This window comes from Malaclemys terrapin, chromosome 5 (genome assembly GCF_027887155.1).
Source record: "Malaclemys terrapin pileata isolate rMalTer1 chromosome 5, rMalTer1.hap1, whole genome shotgun sequence".
NCBI classification, from domain to species: domain Eukaryota; kingdom Metazoa; phylum Chordata; order Testudines; family Emydidae; genus Malaclemys; species Malaclemys terrapin.
Window position 1 is genome coordinate 58058650 of NC_071509.1, and position 20391 is coordinate 58079040.

Genomic DNA, 20391 nt, shown 5'->3' on the forward strand with positions numbered 1-20391 from the left:
CCCAGCCCCTGTCCCGATTTTTCACACTTGCTGTCTGGTCACCCTATCAGGTAGTGACAGAAGGAAGAGAAGATTTTATTCAGAATTGCAACAAACCTGCTGTACTCTTACAACACAAATGTCTTTAAAACTCTCAAAGTAGCTTCATCTTTTATAGAAACAGAAGATATTCAATATGAATCTGTGATTAAACTTTTCTCTTTTTGAACCCTTGACTGCTAATATGGTGCCTTGGACTAGAACAAGTGGCTGACAATTTATAACATTTTAAGATATCTTCTCATGGGTGTGTTATCCACCTTAAAATGCCCTTCAGCTGTAACAATATTTTTCAGGCCCTAAAAGAGTCTCACTGTCCTGTAAGCATTATAGAGGTTAGATCAAAACCAGAGCTTCACACCCAGCATGGGTTGCTTCCACTGGCAGAATGGTTTTAATAATGAATGTGATGCATTGTTGACAGGACAAATGGGGAAAGGGAGGGATATGTTTGGGGCTTTTTCTTTATAGTACCAGAGATGACAAAAACCCAACAATAATTCAGTTCTCCATATCTTGCTAGTTAATGTGGCAATAATGTGTGAAATATGGCGCTCTGAATATTAGAAGAGATAATGAAATGGGGCCCAATCCTATAATTGTGCTGAGAGACCCTGCTGATTTACTTCAGTGGGAGTTCAGGGTACTCAGCACTGCCTTCCTTTCATCCACCTTTTGTCTCGTCCATTTAAAGTGCAAGCTCTGCATAGCTTTATGAGGTTTATGTACAGTGCCTAACACAATGAGGCCCTGCTCTCAGTTAGGGCCTCTAGATGCTACTTTAAGACAAAAAATAATAACAGTTACAGGATGCACTTAGATCAGGCTCTTAATTGAAAAAAAAATCTCATCTGTACGGACAATTGGGCATTCATATTCACGTTCAGCCAGGTTTACAAAGGCATTTAAGTGCCTAAAGATGCAGATTAGTGCCTTGTGGGATTTTCACAAGCCCTTAAGCAGGTTAGGTGTCTAACGCTGACTTTCAATGGGAATTAGGCATCTAACCTGGATAGGCACCTTTGGAAATACTATTAGGTGCCTATTGGCATCCCTAGGCTCTTAAATACCTTTGGAAATCTGGTCTCTAACTACACTTTTTAAAATATTTTCAGTGATTTAGTCACTGTATGGTGGTCTATGTCCACTGCCCTTCCTAGTCTTTCACTCCTCCTTCAGTGGGACTGGAGATGGTAATTGGTTGACATGTGTTAGTGTTTGTCTAGACTTGGCTAATATTAGACAGATTTAGCAGACCATGAAGGGTGAAAGGAAGAAACCTGAGGTTTCTGTTAGCTGACTATAAGATTGCCACCCATCTGGATTTCACCCGGACAGTCCGGGTTTCAGCTTGTGTGTCCAGGTACCATTTCACAATCTTTGATGTCCGATTTTTTTGATCTGTGAAAACTTGCTCACTGCTGATTTGAGAGATGCTTACCCAGAGAATGCACGCCACCCTCGTGAGAAGGGGGACAGAGCCCAGCCAATCATAGCTGAGCGCCCTGCCACTCAGCGAATCACAACCCGCAGCCCTCCCTCCCCCACCCTCTCCCAACAGCCCAACTGGGGAAAGTTCAGAAAGTTTCTCAACCTGGAGTTTGGCGGGACACAGGAATTGGGTGGGTGTGCTGCAAATGGAGGAGCACCTGTTTCTCTTCCTTCCACACATCCACTGTGTGTGCAAGTAGGTGGAACCTTCTTCTCTCTTAGGTACTAGAGCAAATAAGTGGAGTCTCTCCTCCAATCTAGGCATCCATGTAAATGTAGGGGGAGTCCTCCCTTTCACCTCAGCTGTATGTGCAAAGGGGGAGCTCTCTTCTCCTGCTCCCCAGAACCAGTGTGCTAATGAAGCAAACTTCCCACTGTCTGCATGTATGTGGAAATGAAGAAATTCAATTCAGTGTAAATGAAAAGCCCCCTGTGTGTGTGCAGATTGTGCTTATTACCCCTAGGATGTGTGAGCAGATGTACCTCAGAAGCAGCAATCCTACAAGAGGAAGGTGGGAGAGGGGCGAATGATGGGGCAGGGCCTTGGGGGCAAGAGGCAGAGACGGGTGCAGGGCTTTGAGGGTCCAGTTATCAGCCATTAGAAAAGTGGCAGTCCTAGCTGACTATCTGTTATTTATGTCTCATTTTAACAATACCCTTAAGGTAGCAAAAATCAGAGGATCAAATCCTCCATTCCAGCTGAGCTGAGCTGAGGACGGTTTATGAAATGGTGGCTTTAAGTCACCTTTGTGTTCTTCAATGCTAGAGGTAGTCCTGTTCCTACCATTGTAGCTGTATAGCACTTGAGGGGAGGATCCTGCAGGGTCTAGATCTGCTGGCACAAAGCAGCTGGAGTAGAGCCCAGAATCTAGTTGAATAATGAAATCATCAGCCAAACTAAATATAAGGTCACGAATACAAATAAAAATTATATGAAGTCTGTACTGGCTTCTGGTCATCCAGTAATAGGATTCTAAAGTTTTATTAACTTTTATTGTTCTATGTGGTCTTGCTTCATGTGTCCTGGTTGAGCTGCTAGTGTCTATGCTTCTGGAAGAAATCAAGACATATAGTATTGCATTGCTGGGTGTTCTTAAAATTAAATTGAAAACAGTTGGGAGTTAGACTCATTCATCAGCTGAAAAAATATTATTAAAAACATGTTTGAAAGGGCTTTGCCCTTTCTCTTCAGTCTCTTAGCTCAGGCTCTGTTTATATTCCTAAAGAATGTGGCTCTAAACAACAGACCATAGCTATGGGGTTTTTTTAAATGCCTTTATTTGTATCTTGTTCTTTAAAGTATGGAAAATTCTTTTCCTACTGATATGGGTGAGGGATAGCTCAGTGGTTTGAGCATTGCCTTGCTAAATTAAGGGTTGTGAGTTCAATCCTTGAAGGGGCCACTTAAGAATCTGGGGAAAATATCAATACTGGTCCTGCTAGTGAAGGCAGGGGGCTGGACTCCATGACCTTTCAGGGTCCCTTCTAGCTCTATGAGATAGGTATATCTTCATTACAGTTTTTTTATTAGCGTTTCACCTGGTTTAGAATTTTAATGTCAACAGAACAGCAGCTTTGGACTGAGATGGTGGGAAGTGAGGTCCAAAGTTGTGGGGCCCTCATGGAAAACACCCTGTCAAACAGCCCTTTTTATTTTATACTGAGGGAAGCTCCGTCTTGAATGCCATCATTCACTGCAGCTGTAGCAGTAACACAATGGGGGAGAGGTAGATTCTTGGATAGGTAACTGTCAGGCTTCTTAGATTCTATAGGTTACCTTGAAGTCTAAGGTTATCACCTTAAAATCTACTCAGAAACCAACAGGTAGCTAGTACAGATCTAGAGCACAGGTGTAATATGTTCCTGGCAAGATTTCATTTTAAAAAGCATGCTGAAACATTCTGCACCAACTTCAGTTTCTGGACCATTTCAAGGTGTACCTCCATGTAAATGCATTGCACAATCTGATCTCAAGACAACAAAGGCCTGGATAACAGCTGAATGCTATGTCTTGGTGGGACAGTTTCTTGGGGGAATTTTAAAGCATGACTGTAATGCTGGAGTCTCAGTTGCACTGGCCATGGAAACATATATACACTAGTTCAAATAGACACAATGTGAAAAGAAGAAATAAATTCTGACCTGCGTATTGTCTTTTTTCTCCCAGGTCAATAACACTGTTTTCATCTCCATTGTCATGGTATTGAATCTCCTTCTCCTGTAAGAGCCGCACAATTTTTACCTGCTGCTGTTTCACACGATACTCCAGAAGTCTCACCTGGGCCTTGAGCCTCAGCTGCTCTTGAAAACAACTCTGTAGAGTCTAGAGGGGAAAATGCACTTTTGCTTGTAGAGTTAACATTTGTCACAGTGTGTTTAGCATTAATAAACCACTTAATTCAAGAAGACAGTTCTCACCAATCACTGTAGAAATTGATTATGATTAGTCTGCCCCCCCTTTATTTAAAGTTATCGAGTATATTAGAGTGGCCAAACATCCACTATCACTTTCTCAGACCTCTCCTTAAAACACACTTCTTCCATGGAGTCTTTAAACAATAATCCATTTATATATTTTATAAATAAGAAATTTACACCACTTAGAGACCAGCACTTATATCGTGGGGATGGATGATCCACTCCCACAATAAAATCTGCAGGAAGGGACTCTGATGGAGAATGTTACTGTAAGGATCCCTTCATCGAGATCGCCTCCCCCACATCTTCCTGTCAGGGACAGGGTTTAAGTCCCAGGAGAACAGGTAGTGGGATTTTCCCCAAACCTTGTAGATCCCCAAGGGTCTCAGGAAATATAATCTGGACACTGGTACTTTTACAGCTTTGCTGTCTAAATGCCATTATGTCTGTCTTTCATTTCATTTTAGAGTACAAGTTTCTTAAGATAGGGACTCAGACTTCCTTTATGCATGGATTGTACAGCTCCACATGCACTGCCAGTGTTCACAAAAAAAATTATGATCATTCACAAGTTGTTGATGAACATGAAGAATAAATGCTAAATACAAAGAACCTGATTCACTAACATCCTACTTCTCATTTAACCAGTTATACTATGGCAAGGCTGGTGTGAAATGCTAACATTCTGGCATGGTGTGGTGGCACAAAAATAAATAAATATATAAATAAATAATGGGTAAACTCACCTACACTCCATATTCCCCAATGAGAAGCGTGTAAACTTTGTTTACCCTTGACTATACTACTGCATTCTGATCTGGTAGTTTTAGTGTATTGAAGACTGTGTTGGAATCACAAGCTATCAGTCTGAGTGGTAGTGGTGGAGCGGGGATCCTAGTCCTGCTTGCTGGCTAGGGAGGTCTGGAGCAAAGTGTACCATCAATGTCATTCTGGACCAAGCCAGCTTAAAGCAAGGCCGGGTGAACTGTGCCTTGCTGCCTTTGGGCGCAGTCTGTTTTCAGGTTCTTGAGTATTATCATTCTGTATTCTCAAAAATGAAGTGCAATGCTGCAACCTTCCTGCAAGAGAATCTATGTTTTTATTTAATTTCTCTGTGTGTATGCCGTGAACATAATAGTAGTGTTTTGCACTCAGTTAACACTGTTGCAAAAGCTTGGAAAAAAATAAATGTATTTCTATGCTAATTTTGTCCTATTCAATTTGACAAACATAGGTTCCCTCCAGTACATCCAAGTGCAGCACAAACCAACATGTTTCTCCAGAGATTTGTTTCCTTGTTGGTGAATCAGCACCATCATTAATGTCTGTACAGCTCTGAGAATAGGATTGTTAATTAAGACACACAGCACTCATAAGATTCCACAAACTGTGATGTTAACACATGATTTTACTGTAGTATTAGTTAAAAAGCAGAGGGGGGGTTTTACTACAACCAATAAACACTCATGATCCATTTTACGTAGATATGGCCCATTGTTTCTGGTAAGACTCAATATTATTACAAGAGGCCAGACCTCATTGCTTTTTCACTCTAGAGGATGCAATTCACTTTGTTGACCAACTTATAGTAGGAGATTGAAAAGAGAGAAGAGTTGATCTTCTTAGGCAAGTGATAAAGAATAACTTCAAAGGGGTTTGTTATGATTTTTTTATATAAAATGTTATTTTCTTTTAATATTCAAGGTTCCCTTAGATGAGTATTTGTTGCTTCAGGCAAGTTGTCTCTGCAGCACAATCCTGATTACATGTCTTCATTTCAAATGTTTGTGTTGTGTCTCAGATGTTTGCTTTTAATTTAATTCATACTCTGTTGTAATCTAGTATATGATGATGGTTAGCAGCCTGGAAAACATATGGCAGGATAAGGTAGTTTTTTTAGGAACCTGTTGAAGAGCAGAGGGTTTACTGCGTGTGCCAGTGTGATGCATTTTTGAAAACTCAATAAAGATCTTTAGACCAGATTCAGCTATGGAGCAAGTTCCGTACCAGCTGGCTGCCTGCACCTAAGCCATGCTAAGCAGGCAGCAGGACCTTTGGCCACAAGAAGTTGTGAGATGAGCTATTTGACCAAATCCTAAACCTCACCAGAAGACACACAAAAGCCCTCCAGTGGCCTATTAACCCCCAGAGCCCTAACTTATTTGAAAAGTGCCTTAAAAATCTTTTCCAGATGTCAGTATTAATGGGCACAGTGATAGACAATACAGTAATGTACTCCTGGAAAGCTGATGAGCGTCACTTATGAGACGGTCCTTGTTGGTCAAGTGATTCTTACTGCAAAATTCTTACAGATGACTTATGAGCGAAGGTACTTTTTCAGCTTCAGGAAATGGGCACTTTTGCCTCACAGCATACTAGTAGTTTTGACTGTATTTCTTATCCCATTTGATTTAAGTGTAAAACACTCATGCTCCCTCTACTGGCTCTTCATCAGCAAAGCCCAAAATAATATGAGCCAAATTTTCAAAGTGCCCTCAGCACAGATGCCACATTTGCTCTGACAATATTACACACATAACTGCTTGTGGATCTTGCACACACATATAGTGCTTGCAATACTGTCAAGCAGTTAGAGGTCTGGCTGCTTAGTTTTCATGCACAGAAGCATTTGCACTCAAAAATGTGAGTTTTTGCAGAACTGTGGGTGACAAAGTTAGAGGGTTTGGAAAATTTAGGCATGTAGGATCTTAATAATTATTTTTAATAATTACACAATATTTTTTGTTTCTATAATGGATTTCAAATGAAGAACTGAGGGCTTCAAAAAATAATTAATTAAGCCTCTAAACACTCCTGGGATGTAGGGAAGTATTATCATAATTTTAATAAATTTAATAAATTTGTTAGTCTCTAAGGTGCCACAAGTACTCCTGTTCTTCTTTTTGCGGATACAGACTAACACGGCTGCTACTCTGAAACCTGTCATAATTTTACAGATGACCTTTTAGCCAAAGCTGAGGATCAGAACTCCATCCTCATTCTCTTTGACCAGTTAGCCACCTTCGACAGAGTCAACCATACTCTTCTTCTTGAAATCTTGTCCTCCCTTGGCTTCTATGACTCTGCTCTCTCCTGGTTGTCCTCCTACCTCTCTAATTGCTCCTGCAGAGGGTCCTTTGGAGGATATCCTCGGCTTTCTCTGAGGGTTCCAAACAGGGCTCTGTCCTTTGTCCTCTTCTATTCTCCCTCTACACCATATCTTTACTTTGGGTAATCTCATCCACAAACACAAATTTAACTACTATCTCTACAATTTAGGGCTTGTCTACACTGGCACTTTACAGCGTTGCAACTAAAAACACCCCCTGAGCGCAGCAAGTTTCAGCACTGTAAAGCACCAGTGTAGACAGTGCACCAGCACTGGGAGCATGGCTCCCAGCGCTGGAAGCTATGCCCCTCATGGAGGTGTTTTTATTAGAGCTCTGGAAGAGCCATGGCAGTGCTTTAACATTGCCAGTGTAGACTAACCCTTAGAGATGTACCTCTTTGCTCCAGACCTGTCTCTTTCTGTCCAAACTAAAATCTCAGCCTGTCTTAGTGTCAGGGCTGGGCCTGGGACAGCCTGCATGTATGGATCAGTTACCAAGTTGCAGTCAGGAGATGAGTAGCAGAGTTGGGTCAAGCCAGGTCAAGATGTTAGGAAGTTAGGGTCAGGAACTGAGTTGCAGACAGAAGGCAAGTAGCAGAGTCAGGGTCAGGTCAGGCAGGGTCAGGTGCTGAGTTGCATGGAGGAGGCAAGTAGCAGAGTCTGTGGCTCACAGCAAGGCAAGGTCTGGAGCAGAAGCAAGCAAATAGTTTGCATCATTGCTCAGACAGCTTGCTATGATGACTTCTTGGTTTATATACCAGCATGAGCCAATCAGTGGGCTGTGGGGGGCTACCACTCAGGCCCTTCTGGGTGCACATCGTGCAGCATGCAGCTTCACAGACTTCCTTAGCAGAAACCCAGCCTGAGCTTCCGATGGTGATGTGGAAGTGTTGGCAGCCTAGAACACCCATGGGCCCAGGATCTGGTCCAAGAAGTTCTTATGCTTGGTGACATCTCCTCGTATCTGTCAGCACAAGCTCAACATGGCTAGAACAGAGTTCTTAATCTTTTCCTTTCCTTTTCCAGAAAATCCTTCTTGCTATCTCCTTTCTTGATCATTGAGGACATCACCACCATTCTACCTGTCCACTCAAATCCATAACCAGGGCATCATCTTGGACTCTGACATCTCTGACTCCTCATGTCCATTTATGTCTAACTCTTACAGATTCTTTCTGTAAAACACCTCTAAGGCCTAGTCTACACTATGAGTTTAATTCAAATTTAGCAGCATTAAATCGAATTAACCCTGCATCCATCCACACAACAAAACCATTTACTTCGAAATAAAGGGCTCTTAAAATTGATTTCTGTACTCCTCCCCGACGAGGGGAGTAGCGCCGAAATCAATATTGCCATTTCGAATTAGGGTTAGTGTGGCCGCAATTCGATGGTGTTGGCCTCCGGGAACTATCCCACAGTGCACTATTGTGACCGCTCTGGACAGCGATCTGAACTTGGATGCACTGGCCAGGTAGACAGGAAAAGCCACAAACTTTTGAATTTCATTTCCTGTTTGCCCAGCGTGGAGAGCACAGGTGACCATGCAGAGCTCATCAGCACAGGTAACCATGCAGTCCGAGAATCGAAAAAGAGCACCATCATGGACCGTACGGGAGGTACTGGATCTGATCGCTATATGGGGAGAGGATTCAGTGCTAGCAGAACTACGTTCCAAAGACGAAATGCCAAAACTTTTGAAAAAATCTCCAAGGGCATGATGGAGAGAGGCCACAATAGGCACTCATATCAGTGCTGTGTGAAAGTTAAGGAGCTCAGACAAGCCTATCAAAAAATAAAGGAGACAAACGGTCACTCCGGGTCAGAGCCACAGACATGCCGCTTCTATGCTGAGCTGTATGCAATTCTAGGGGGGGCCGCCACCACTACCCCACCTCTGACCGTGGATTCCGAGACGGGGGTAATCTCAGCCATGCCTGAGGATTCTGTGGACAGGGAAGATGAGGAGGAGGAGGATGACAACGAGCTTGCGGAGAGCACACAGCACTCCGTTCTCCCCAACAGCCAGGGTCTTTTTCTCAGCCTGACTGAAGTACCCTCCCAACCTCCAGACAATGAGGCCATGGAAGGGACCTCCGGTGAGTGTACCTTTGTAAATATAAAACATGGTTTAAAATCAAGAGTTTTTTAATGATTAATTTGCCCTGAAGACTTGGTTCGCATTTGCGGCTAGTACAGCTACTGGAAAAGTCTGATAATGTGTCTGGGGATGGAGCGAAAATCCTCCAGGGACATTTCCATGAAGCTCTCCTGGAGATACTCCAAAAGCCTTTCCAGAAGATTTCTGGGCAGTGCAACCTTATTCCATCCTCCATGGTAGGAGACTTGACCACGCCATGTTAGTAGCAAATAATCTGGTATCATTGCATGACAAAGCCTGGCAGCGGATGGTCCCGGTGTTTGCTGGCATTCAAGCAACATCCATTCTTTATCTTGCTGTGTTACCCTCAGGAGAGTGATATTGCTCATGGTAACCTGGATGAAATATGGGAATTTAATTAAGGGGACAGAGGTGGCCGTTCCTACTGGGCTGTTTGCCTGTGGCTGAAAAGAAATCCTTCCCTGCAGTTAGCCAAGCGGGGGCGGGGGGAGGAAGGGGAAATTGGTGCTGAGCTTTTCGCGTTTGGCTAGCAGGGATCTTCCCTGATACCAGCCATGCAGTGGGGGGAGGGATAAAGCGATCATCCCAGAGAATTGGATGTGGGGGGTTAGTTTGGTTTCTGCTGCTGCACGTTAACAGGAAAACCGCAGCACTCAACAGGTTTTGCTTGGTATGTGGGAAAGGAGCCGAAAGACAATGGCTTACCATGGCCGCATGCAAGCCAAATTCTGTTGCCCAGACCTGCATCTGTGCTCTCTAACACCAAAGCTGCAAGCACTCAATATTAAGATGCAAAATGCGACCTTGTACTCACATGTGTAATCACATGTGCTATGTAATGTGAATAGTGTTGTTCACCGTGAAAGGGTATAAGCATTGTTCTGTAAAATGTATCTTTTTAAATACTTATCTACCTTTTTTCCCTCCCTCCCGCAGCTGCAAATTTTTCAAGCCTCCCTTCTCCGCCCCGAAGGCTATCTCAGATAAGGCGGTGAAAAAAAAAAGGACGCGAGACGAAATGTTCTCTGAAATCATGGAATCCACCCGCAATGAAAGAGCTCATCTGAATGAGTGGAAGGACACGGTATCAAAGTACAGGAAAGATGCTAGTGAACGTGAGGTCATGAGGGACGCTCAAGATGAGAAGTGCCAGGCTGCAACGCTGGGGCTGGTGCGTGATCAAACGGACATGCTCCGGTGTCTCGTGGAGCTTCAGGAATGGCAGCAGGATCACAGAGTGCTGCTGCAGCCGCTGTGTAACCTCCCTCCCCCCTCACCGTGCTCCATAGCCTCCTCACCCAGATGTGTAAGAACGCAGGGAGGAAGGCTCCGTGCACCCTCCCACTCCACCCCAGTGGACAGCCCAACCAAAAGGCTGTCATTACACTGAACTTTTTTAGTGGCCTTTTCCTTCCCTCCTATCTTCCTCCGAAACCCCACCTGGGCTACCTTGTCAGTTCTCTCCCTATGTTTATAATCAATTAATAAAGAATACATGATTTTTAAACAATAGTGACTTTATTTCCTTTGAAAGCAAGCTGTGATCGAAGGGGGGAGGGTGGTTTGCTTACAGGAAATGAGTCAATCAAGGGTGCGGGTTTTCAACAAACAGAACTTTCACACCGTAGCCTGGCCAGTCATGAAACTGTTTTTCAAAGCTTCTCTGATGCACAGCGCTACCTGGTGTGCTCTTCTAATTGCCCTGGTGTCTGGCTGCGCGTAATCAGCAGCCAGGCGATTTGTCTAAGCCTCCCACCCCGCCATAAAGTTCTCCCCCTTACTCTCACAGAGATTGTGGAGCACACAGCAAGCAGCAATAACAATGGGAATATTGGTTTGGCTGAGGTCTGAGCGAGTCAGTAACATGCGCCAGCAACCCTTTAAACGTCCAAATGCACATTCTACCACCATTCTGCACTTGCTCACCCAGTAGTTGAACAGCTCCTGACTACTGTCCAGGCTGCCTGTGTATGGCTTCATGAGCCACGGCATTAAGGGGTAGGCTGGGTCCCCAAGGATAACTATGGGCATTTCAACATCCCCAACGGTTATTTTCTGGTCTGGGAAGTAAATCTCTTGCTGCAGCCATTTAAACAGAGTAGTGTTCCTGAAGACACAAGCGTCATGGACCCTTCCCGGCCATCCCATGTTGATATTGGTGAAACGTCCCTTGTGATAAATAAATATATTAATGGAGATATCCCATCTCCTAGAACTGGAAGGGATCTTGGAAGGTCATCAAGTCCAGCCCTCTGCCTTCACTACCAGGACCAATTACTGATTTTGCCCCAGATCCCTAAGTGGCCCCCTTAAGGATTGAACTCACCACCCTGGTTTAACAGGCCAATGCTCAAACCACTGAGCTATCCCTCCCCACCAGTGCTTGCAGCACCATTGAAAAGTACCCCTTGTGGTTTATGTACTGGCTACGCTGGTGCCAAGATAGGGATATGGGTTCCATCTATCGCCCCACCACAGTTAGGGAATCCCATTGCAGCAAAGCCATCTACTATGACCTGCACATTTCCTAGAGTCACTACCTTTGGTAGCAGCAGCTCAGTGATTGCTTTGCTATTTGCATCACAGCAGCCCTCACAGTAGATTTGCCCACTCCAAATTGATTCCCGACTGACCAGTAGCTGTCTGGCATTGCAAGCTTCCACAGGGCTATCGCCACTCGCTTCTCAACTGTGAGGACTGCTCTCATCTTGGTATTCTGGCGCTTCAGGGCAGGGGAAAGCAAGTCACAAAGTTCCATGAAAGTGCCCTTATGCATGCGAAAGTTTCGCAGCCACTGGAAATCATCCCACACCTGCAAAACTATGCGGTCCCACCAGTCTGTGCTTGTTTCCCGGACCCAGAATCGGCGTTTCATGGCTATAACCTGCCCCATTAACAGCATGATCTCCAAAGCGCCGGGGCCTGCGGTTTGATAGAATTCCATTTCCATGTCCTCATTACTCTCGTCTCCGCTGTCGTAGCCTGCTCCTCCTCGCCTGGTTTTGCAGGTTCTGGTTCAGCATAAACTTCACGGTAACGCGTGAGGTGTTTACAATGTTCATGACTGCTGTCTTGAGCTGAGCAGGCTCCATGCTTGCCATGGTATGGTGTCTGCACTGTTCACCCAGGAAAAAAGGTGCGAAACGGTTGTCTGCCATTGCTTTCCTGGAGGGAGGGGGAGGATGTACCCAGAACCACCCGCGCCTATGTTTTTGGCCCCATCAGGCATTGGGATCTCAACCCAGAATTCCAATGGGCGGAGGAGACTGCGGGAACTATGGGATAGCTAACCACAGTGCAACACTCCGGAAGTTGACGCTAGCCTCGGTACATGGACGCACACCGCCAAATTACTGTGCTTAGTGTGGCTGCATACACTCGACTTTATACAATCGGTTGCAAAAAATCGAATTCTGTACATTCGGATTAATCCCGTAGTGTAGACATACCCTAAGATATGGCCTTTCCTATCAATTCTCACAGCTAAAACTCTCATCTAGGCTGTCATAATTTCATGTCTCAGTTACTGCAACATCCTTTTCTCTGGCCTTGAGAAATGCAGTCTTGTCCCAGTCATATCCATTCAGCATGGTGCTACAAAGATCATGTTCCAAGTCCATTGTTTTGACCATGTTCTATCTCTTTGTATCCCTTAATTGGCTCCTCCTTCTCTATAGTATAAAAATAAGCTACTTATCTTCACTTTCAGGCCCTTCATGGCCTATTTCTCCCCCCCTCCCACACACACACACTTATCTCTCATTCAGTGTCAAAAGGTTGACTCTTGTCTCTGATCAGCCCATAATATCAGCCTCCATTCCCTCTTTTTAAATTTTCAAACAAACATGTTTGTGCTTTTTCTCATGCTGCCCCTCACCCTTGGAAGGAGCTCCCTATAAACATCCATAAACCCAGATAATTGTTCTCCTTCAAATCCCTATTTAAAACTTTTCTTTGCTGTGATGTCTACACAAAAATTGACAATGGTAGGCTGCTAGTATGCTGAGACCACAGCCTCTGAGGATGACTAATAGACTCATTGTTTTCTTGTACTCCCCTTTTGTCTGTCTGTATCTCTACTGTCTCTTGTCTTATACTTAGATTGGGGCAGGGATTGTCTTTTTGTTCCGTGTTTACACAGTACCTTGCACAAAGGAGCCCCAGTCTTAGACCAGGTCTCTGAGGTGCTAGGATAATACAAGCAATAAATAATAATACAGATGGGTAAACCGAGGCATAGAAAGTTAAATAATATGCCCAAGGTCACATAGCGAGTCACTGGCAGAGTTCAGAACCCTTGACTCTAAGTCCTTAATTTAATCACTTAACCAAAATTCCTAGAAAATTAGCAATAATCAGAAGTTAATGTTTATTTATATAATCTTGATAATACAGAAGCGTCTTTGGGTTGGGGGGGGGATTAATTTAAATCTTGAGAACATAACCAAATGGAGGTCCATCACTTATTTTGAGTCTAAATTACTTAGTGTCATTTTAAGATATTTTAAGTCTCTAAATACTGTTATTCTAAACTTTGCATTTTAAACTGAAGTTTTCTTTTCATTTACTTTAAATGTTTGCAAGTGAATTTAGAGCTCACGAAAGTGAAAGACCAACAGAGAGCCTGAATAATCTCCACTGCTTTGCACCTTGTGTAGCCAGGTACAATAGAAACTGGAATACACTATGTAAATATACCCTTGATACAAGAGACCAAAGATCCCTATCTTGGTGGATACTAGGTGCCTATTAGCAGTGTTGGACAGCTGGTACCATAATAAGAAACTGACTGACCAAAAACAGAGAATAAAACAACATCTGTTTAGCTATGAATGAACAGTGCTAACTTTGAGTTTTTGGTCTCTCTTTCGCTGAACTCCAGACAGGACCTAAAAGGCTTTGCTGATAAGCAGCAATAATAAGGATCTCATATCTGGAATACCAGACCTATTCCCCATGGGGACAATCACAGACCAGTTCTATAACTTTAATGTGGATTAGCCTAGCTCTCAAATGTGTGGATTAGGGGCCTGTTACTCCAGTTTTTACCCAGGATAACTCCACTAAAATCACTGGAGTTACACCAGTGTAAAAGTAGAGTAATGAAATGGTGACTCTGGCCCCAAGCATATAGTACAAGAATCTTCGGCAAAAACAGATTGTTTTTCCTTTTCCTTTCTTTAGTCTATACATGAATTAAAGTAAAAATATTATGATACTATAACAATTAGAGAAATATTATTTGATCGTGGCTCTGTCTCTAGTGGATAGCAGTATCACTGATTTAAACCAGATTGAATATAGCTTCTTTTGTCTGCTTTACTGACTACAATTGTTTATACTATACATTTAGAAGCAATTATTCAAAGGCTGCTGACAGCTCTATTCTTGGACACATTGTTCCATATTTAACCCAGTTGTTGCTATTAATATGCACATGTACTCTACTTCTTCATTTTGTAACTCTTGAGGAACTAACATCCTTCCAGTAAAATACTACTTTAAATTAGGCTAAGGACTGAAAGGATCTTTCACTGAATTGTTCATTTCTATTCTCCTCTTTTTGAGGACTTTAATGAGATGAAATGGTATGCATCCTTGAAGTGGTGAAAACCCTGGGATAAGTTTTAGAGTACTCCCAGTTTATTCACTTCAAAGTGAGCCAGAGTCCAGAAATTTCCCACTGAAAACTAAAAGAAAGAAAATGGACTTCATGCTAATGTAATGATTTTTTCCCACTGCAGTCAGTGAACTTGCACAGAAATGAAAAAAACCTAGACTTTCCCCCTTCATTTGATTTAATTTACATTTGTTTCCACCCTTCTAACTTTCAACCAGAACTAGAAATGGAAGTGCCAGAATATAGGAATTTAAGAGGCTGTTCTTGTGGCAGTTCTAGCTCAACCACAACAGGAATTACTGCCACAGAAGTCCCCTCCCACAAAGCTCAATCTCAGGAGATTTCCAGATCCAAGAAATCTGATTGATTTGGATGTTTGTTATATTGCCAAAACTTTTGGGTGCTCCTCCAAACCATCCTTCTGAACTTTTTTGAAGTTAACCCATCACTAGAGGAAAATTTAGACATATGAATAATGTAACTTATTCTTGACATCTCCTATACTGTTAGAAATAAACAAGGGCATTATAAATATGGCTGAAATTAGTAAAACTTACCGAGTTACCAGTGGCCATTATTAAACAATTTGCAAGGATGAAATTAAACAGTGTCAAAATCTTCATTCTCAGGAAACTGCAAAAGAAAGTAACAATGAAATCTGCATTAATTTAAATCTGTTTTATTTAGTCCTTTAAAATCATCCAGGCGCTATTTTCACTATATTTAAAATAAGTGTGTGTGCGGGGGGGAACTGTTTTGGGTGGGGGCAGGGAAACCCAGACTTTCTTTATACATCATGAACAAGCCAAAAAAAAAAAAAAAAAAAGGGGCAGCATAAAATCATTTCCCCCCCTTGCATGCCACTTTTAATAGATCACCAATATTCATTTGAATGAGTACTGAAAATATATTTTCATGTAAAGATATGCAAAGGCTAGGAAATCACAAAATTGCAAGAATGCAAAACAAAAAAACAAAAACCTCCCTCCCATTGACTTTGATAGAAACAGACTTGGGATAATGTTGAGGCTGCACTGGTCCTTGAGAAAATATGGACAAGACAGACAATATAAAAGGTAGGACCTTTGACTCTAAGGGTATGTCTACTCTACGAAATTAGGTTGAATTTATAGAAGCCGGTTTTATAGATATCAGTTTTATACAATCGATTGTGTGTGTCCCCACATAAAATGCTCTAAGTGCATTAAGTCAGCGGACCGCGTCCACAGTACCGAGGCTAGCGTCGATTTCCGGAGCGTTGCACTGTGGGTAGCTATCCCACAGTTCCGGCAGTCTCCGCTGCCCATTGGAATTCTGGGTTGAGATCCCAATGCCTGATGATGCAAAAACAGTGTCGCGGGGGGTTCTGTGTACATGTCGTCAGGCCCCTCCCCCTCCGTCAAAGCAACGGCAGACAATCGATTTGCGCCTTTTTACCTGGGTTACATGTGCAGACAACATACCACGGCAAGCATGGAGCCCGCTCAGCTCACCATCACCATATGTCATCTGGGTGCCGGCAGACGTGGTACTGTATTGCTACACAGCAGCAGCTAATTGCCTTTTGGCGGTAGACGGTGCAGTATGACTGGTAGCCGTCATCGGCTATCTGGGTGCTGGCAGACATGGAGCTGCATTACTACACAGCAGCAGCTTCTTGCCTTTTGGCAGTGGATGGTGTATTATGATTGATATCCATCATCATCATATTCCTCAGTGAGTTCAATCAGAGGCACCCGGGAAAGTTCTTCAGCAGATTCCTCTAAGAAATACTGAACCAAACTTTCCACTCTGGGCATCTGATTCTTTACGATTATGGCTATCAGTCGTATTACATCATTTTCTGCCACGCACCCAGAAGATACCAATGACTATCAGTCATGCTGCACCGTCTGCTGCCAGCTTAAGATGTAAAAAATAGATGGACCAGATTTGTTCTGTATTCATTTGCAGGCTACGGCAGCGGAGACGAGAGTAATGAGGACATGGACATGGAATTCTATCAAACCGCAGGCCCTGGCGCTTTGGAGATCATGCTGTTAATGGGGCAGGTTATAGCCGTGAAACGCTGATTCTGGGCCTGGGAAACAAGCACAGACTGGTGGGACCGCATAGTGTTGCAGGTGTGGGACGATTCCCAGTGGCTGTGAAACTTTCGCATGCGTAAGGGCACTTTCATGGAACTTTGTGACTTGCTTTCCCCTGCCCTGAAGCACCAGAATACCAGGATGAGAGCAGCCCTCACAGTTGAGAAGCGAGTGGCGATAGCCCTGTGGAAGCTTGCAATGCCAGACAGCTACCGGTCAGTCGGGAATCAATTTGGAGTGGGCAAATCTACTGTGGGGGCTGCTGTGATCCAAGTTGCCAGGGCAATCAAAGACCTGCTGATATCAAGGGTAGTGACTCTGGGAAAGGTGCAGGTCATAGTGGATGGCTTTACTGCAATGGGATTCCCAAACTATGGTGTGGCGATAGACGGAACTCATATCCCTATCTTGTCACCGGAGCACCAAGCCACCGAGTACATAAACCACAAGGGGTACTTTTCAATGCTGCTGCAAGCCCTGGTGGATCACAAGGGACATTTCACCAACATCAATGTGGGATGGCCGAGAAAGGTACATGATGCTCGCGATTTCAGGCACTCTGGTCTGTTTTGGAAGTTGGAGGAAGGGGCTTTCTTCCCGGACCAGAAAATAACCGGTGGGGATGTTGAAATGCCTATTATTATCCTTGAGGACCCAGCCTACCCCTTAATGCCGTGGCTCATGAAGACGTACACAGGCAGCCTGGACAGTAGTCAGGACCTGTTCAACTATAGGCTGAGCAAGTGCCGAATGGTGGTGGAATGTACATTTGGACGTTTAAAAGCGCGCTGGTGCAGCTTACTGACTCGGATAGACCTCAGTGAAACCAATATCCCCATTGTTATTGCTGCTTGCTGTGCGCTCCACAATATCTGTGAGAATAAGGGGGAGACATTTATGGCGGGGTGGGAGGTTGAGGCAAATCGCCTGGCCACTGATTACGCACAGCCAGACACCAGGGCAGTTAGAAGAGTACAGCAGGGCGCGGGGCGCATCAGAGAAGCTTTGAAAATGAGTTTTGTGACTGGCCAGGCTACAGTGTAAAACTTCTGTTTGTTTCTCCTTGATGAACCCTCCGCCCCCCCCAGTTCACTTTACTTCCCTGTAAACCAACCACCCCACCCTCCCCTCCCCCCTTCGAGCACTGCTTGCAGAGGTAATAAAGTCATTGTTACTTCTCATTCATCCATTCTTTATTAATTCATCACACAACTAGGGAGATAATTGCCAAGGTAGCCCGGGATGGGTGGGGGAGGAGCGAAGGAAAAGGACACACTGCAGTTTAAAACTTTAAAACTTTAACAGTTATTGAAGGCCAGCCTTCCGATGCTTGGGCAATCATCTGGGGTGGAGTGACTGAGTGGCCGGAGGCCCCCCCACCATGTTCTTGGGCGTCTGGGTGAGGAGGCAATGGGACTTTGGGAGGAGGGCTGTTGGTTACACAGGGGCTGTAGCGGCGGTCTCTGCTCCTGCTGCCTTTCCTGCAGCTCAACCATATGCTGGAGCAGCCGGAGCATCAACTCTTGCGTTCTGTCTGCAAGCTGACGCCACCTATCATCTTCAGCCCACCACTTGCTCTGTTCAGCCTGCGATTCAGCCCGCCATCTCTCCTCTCGTTCATATTGTGCTTTTTTGCACTCTGACATTGACTGCCTCCACACATTCTGCTGTGCTCTTTCAACATGGGAGGACATCTGGAGCTCCGTGAACATATCATCCCGAGTCAGCCATTTTCTCCTTCTAATCTTCATTAGCCTCTGTGAAGGAGAAACATTTGCAGCTGGTGGAGGAGAAGGGAGAGGTGGTTAAAAAAGACACATTTTAGAGAACAATGGGTATACTCTTTCATGTTAAATTTTGCTGTTCACATTACACAGCACACGTGCTTTCGTTACAAGGTCCCATTTTTCCTCTTATATTGCGGGCCTGCTGGTTTGGTGTGAGAGATCACTCACGCAGTGCCAGGCAACAGAATTCGGCTTGCAGGCAGGCATGGTAAGCCACAGTCTTTTGGCTTTTTTAACCTTCATAACATGTGGGAATGGTTTCAAACAGCAGCACCCTCATTTCCCATTCCAAGGACCCATTGGGTTGGCCATTTAAAATGGGTTTGCAATGTAAAAGGAGGGGCTGGGGTTTCCGGGTTAACACGCAGCACAAACTCAACTACCCCCCCTCCCACACACACCCAATTCTCTGGGATGATCACTTCACCCCTCCCCCCCACCGCGTGGCTAACAGCGGGGAACATTTCTGTTCAGCCGAGCAGGAACGGGCACCTCTGAATGTCCCCTTAATAAAATCACCCCATTTCAACCAGGTGACCGTGAATGATATCACTCTCCTGAGGATAACAAAGAGAGATAAGGAATGGATGTTGTCTGCATGCCAGCAAACAACGGGACCATATGCTGCCATGCTTTGTTATGCAATGATTCCAGACTATGTGCTACTGACCTGGCGTGGTAAAGTGTCCTACCATGGCGGACGGGATAAGGCAGCCCTCCCCAGAAACCTTTTGCAAAGGCTTTGGGAGTACATGAAGGAGAGCTTTCTGGAGATGTCCCTGGAGGATTTCCACTCCATCCCCATTGTTAACAAAGTTAACAGACTTTTCCAGTAGCTGTACTGGCCGCGATTGCCAGGGCAAATTAATCATTAATCATTAAACATGCTTGCTTTTAAACCATGTGTAATATTGCTAATTGAAAACTTTACAGAGGGACACTCACCAGAGGTCCCTGGTGTGCCCTCAGGGTCTGGGAGCATGCCTTGGGTGAGTTCTGGGGTTACTGGTTCCAGGGTGATAAACATATCCTGGCTGTTGGGGAAACCGGTTTCTCCGCTTCCTTGCTGTGAGCTCTCTTCATTGTCTTCATCATCATCTTCCTCGTACCCCGAACCCGCTTCCCTGTTTCGTGTTTCTCCATTGATGGAGTCAAAGCACACGGTTGGGGTAGTGGTGGCTGCACCCCCTAGCATCACATGCAGCTCCGCGTAGAAACAGCATGTTTGCGGCTCTGCCCCGGACCTTCCGTTTGCCTCTCTGGCTTTGTGGTAGGCTTGCCTTAGCTCCTTAATTTTCATGTGGCACTGCTGTGCGTCCCTGTTATGGCCTCTGTCCTGCATGGCCTTTGAGACCTTTTCTAATAATTTGCCATTTCATTTACTGCTACGGAGTTCAGCTAGCACTGATTTGTCTCCCCATATGACGAACAGATCCCGTACCTCCCGTTCGGTCCATGATGGAGCTCTTTTGTGATCCTGGGACTCCATCATGGTTGATGAGCTCTACGTGGTCACCTGTGCTCTCCACATTGGGCAAACAGGAAATGAAATTCAAAAGTTTGCGGGGCTTTTCCTGTCTACCTGGTCAGTGCATCTGAATTGAGAGTGCTGTCCAGAGCGGTCACAATGAAGCACTGTGGGATAGCTCCCGGAGGCCAATAACATCGAATTCCATCCACACTACCCCAAATCCGACCCGCAAAGGCCGATTTTAGCA

The 20391-nt window shown here is 44.5% G+C and overlaps 1 protein-coding gene across 3 annotated transcripts in view; it reads right to left on the bottom strand.

The window, feature by feature from the left end:
• Positions 1 to 20391, bottom strand: part of FGL1 (fibrinogen like 1) — a 75707-nt gene that overhangs the window by 27650 nt on the left and 27666 nt on the right. For all 3 annotated transcript variants that reach the window (XM_054029305.1, XM_054029307.1, XM_054029306.1), the window contains 2 exons: positions 15357 to 15432; positions 3673 to 3853 (listed from right to left, as the gene is read on the bottom strand). In XM_054029305.1, the coding sequence (XP_053885280.1) occupies positions 3673 to 3853; positions 15357 to 15432 (257 nt within the window). The remainder of the gene's footprint in view (positions 1 to 3672; positions 3854 to 15356; positions 15433 to 20391) is intronic.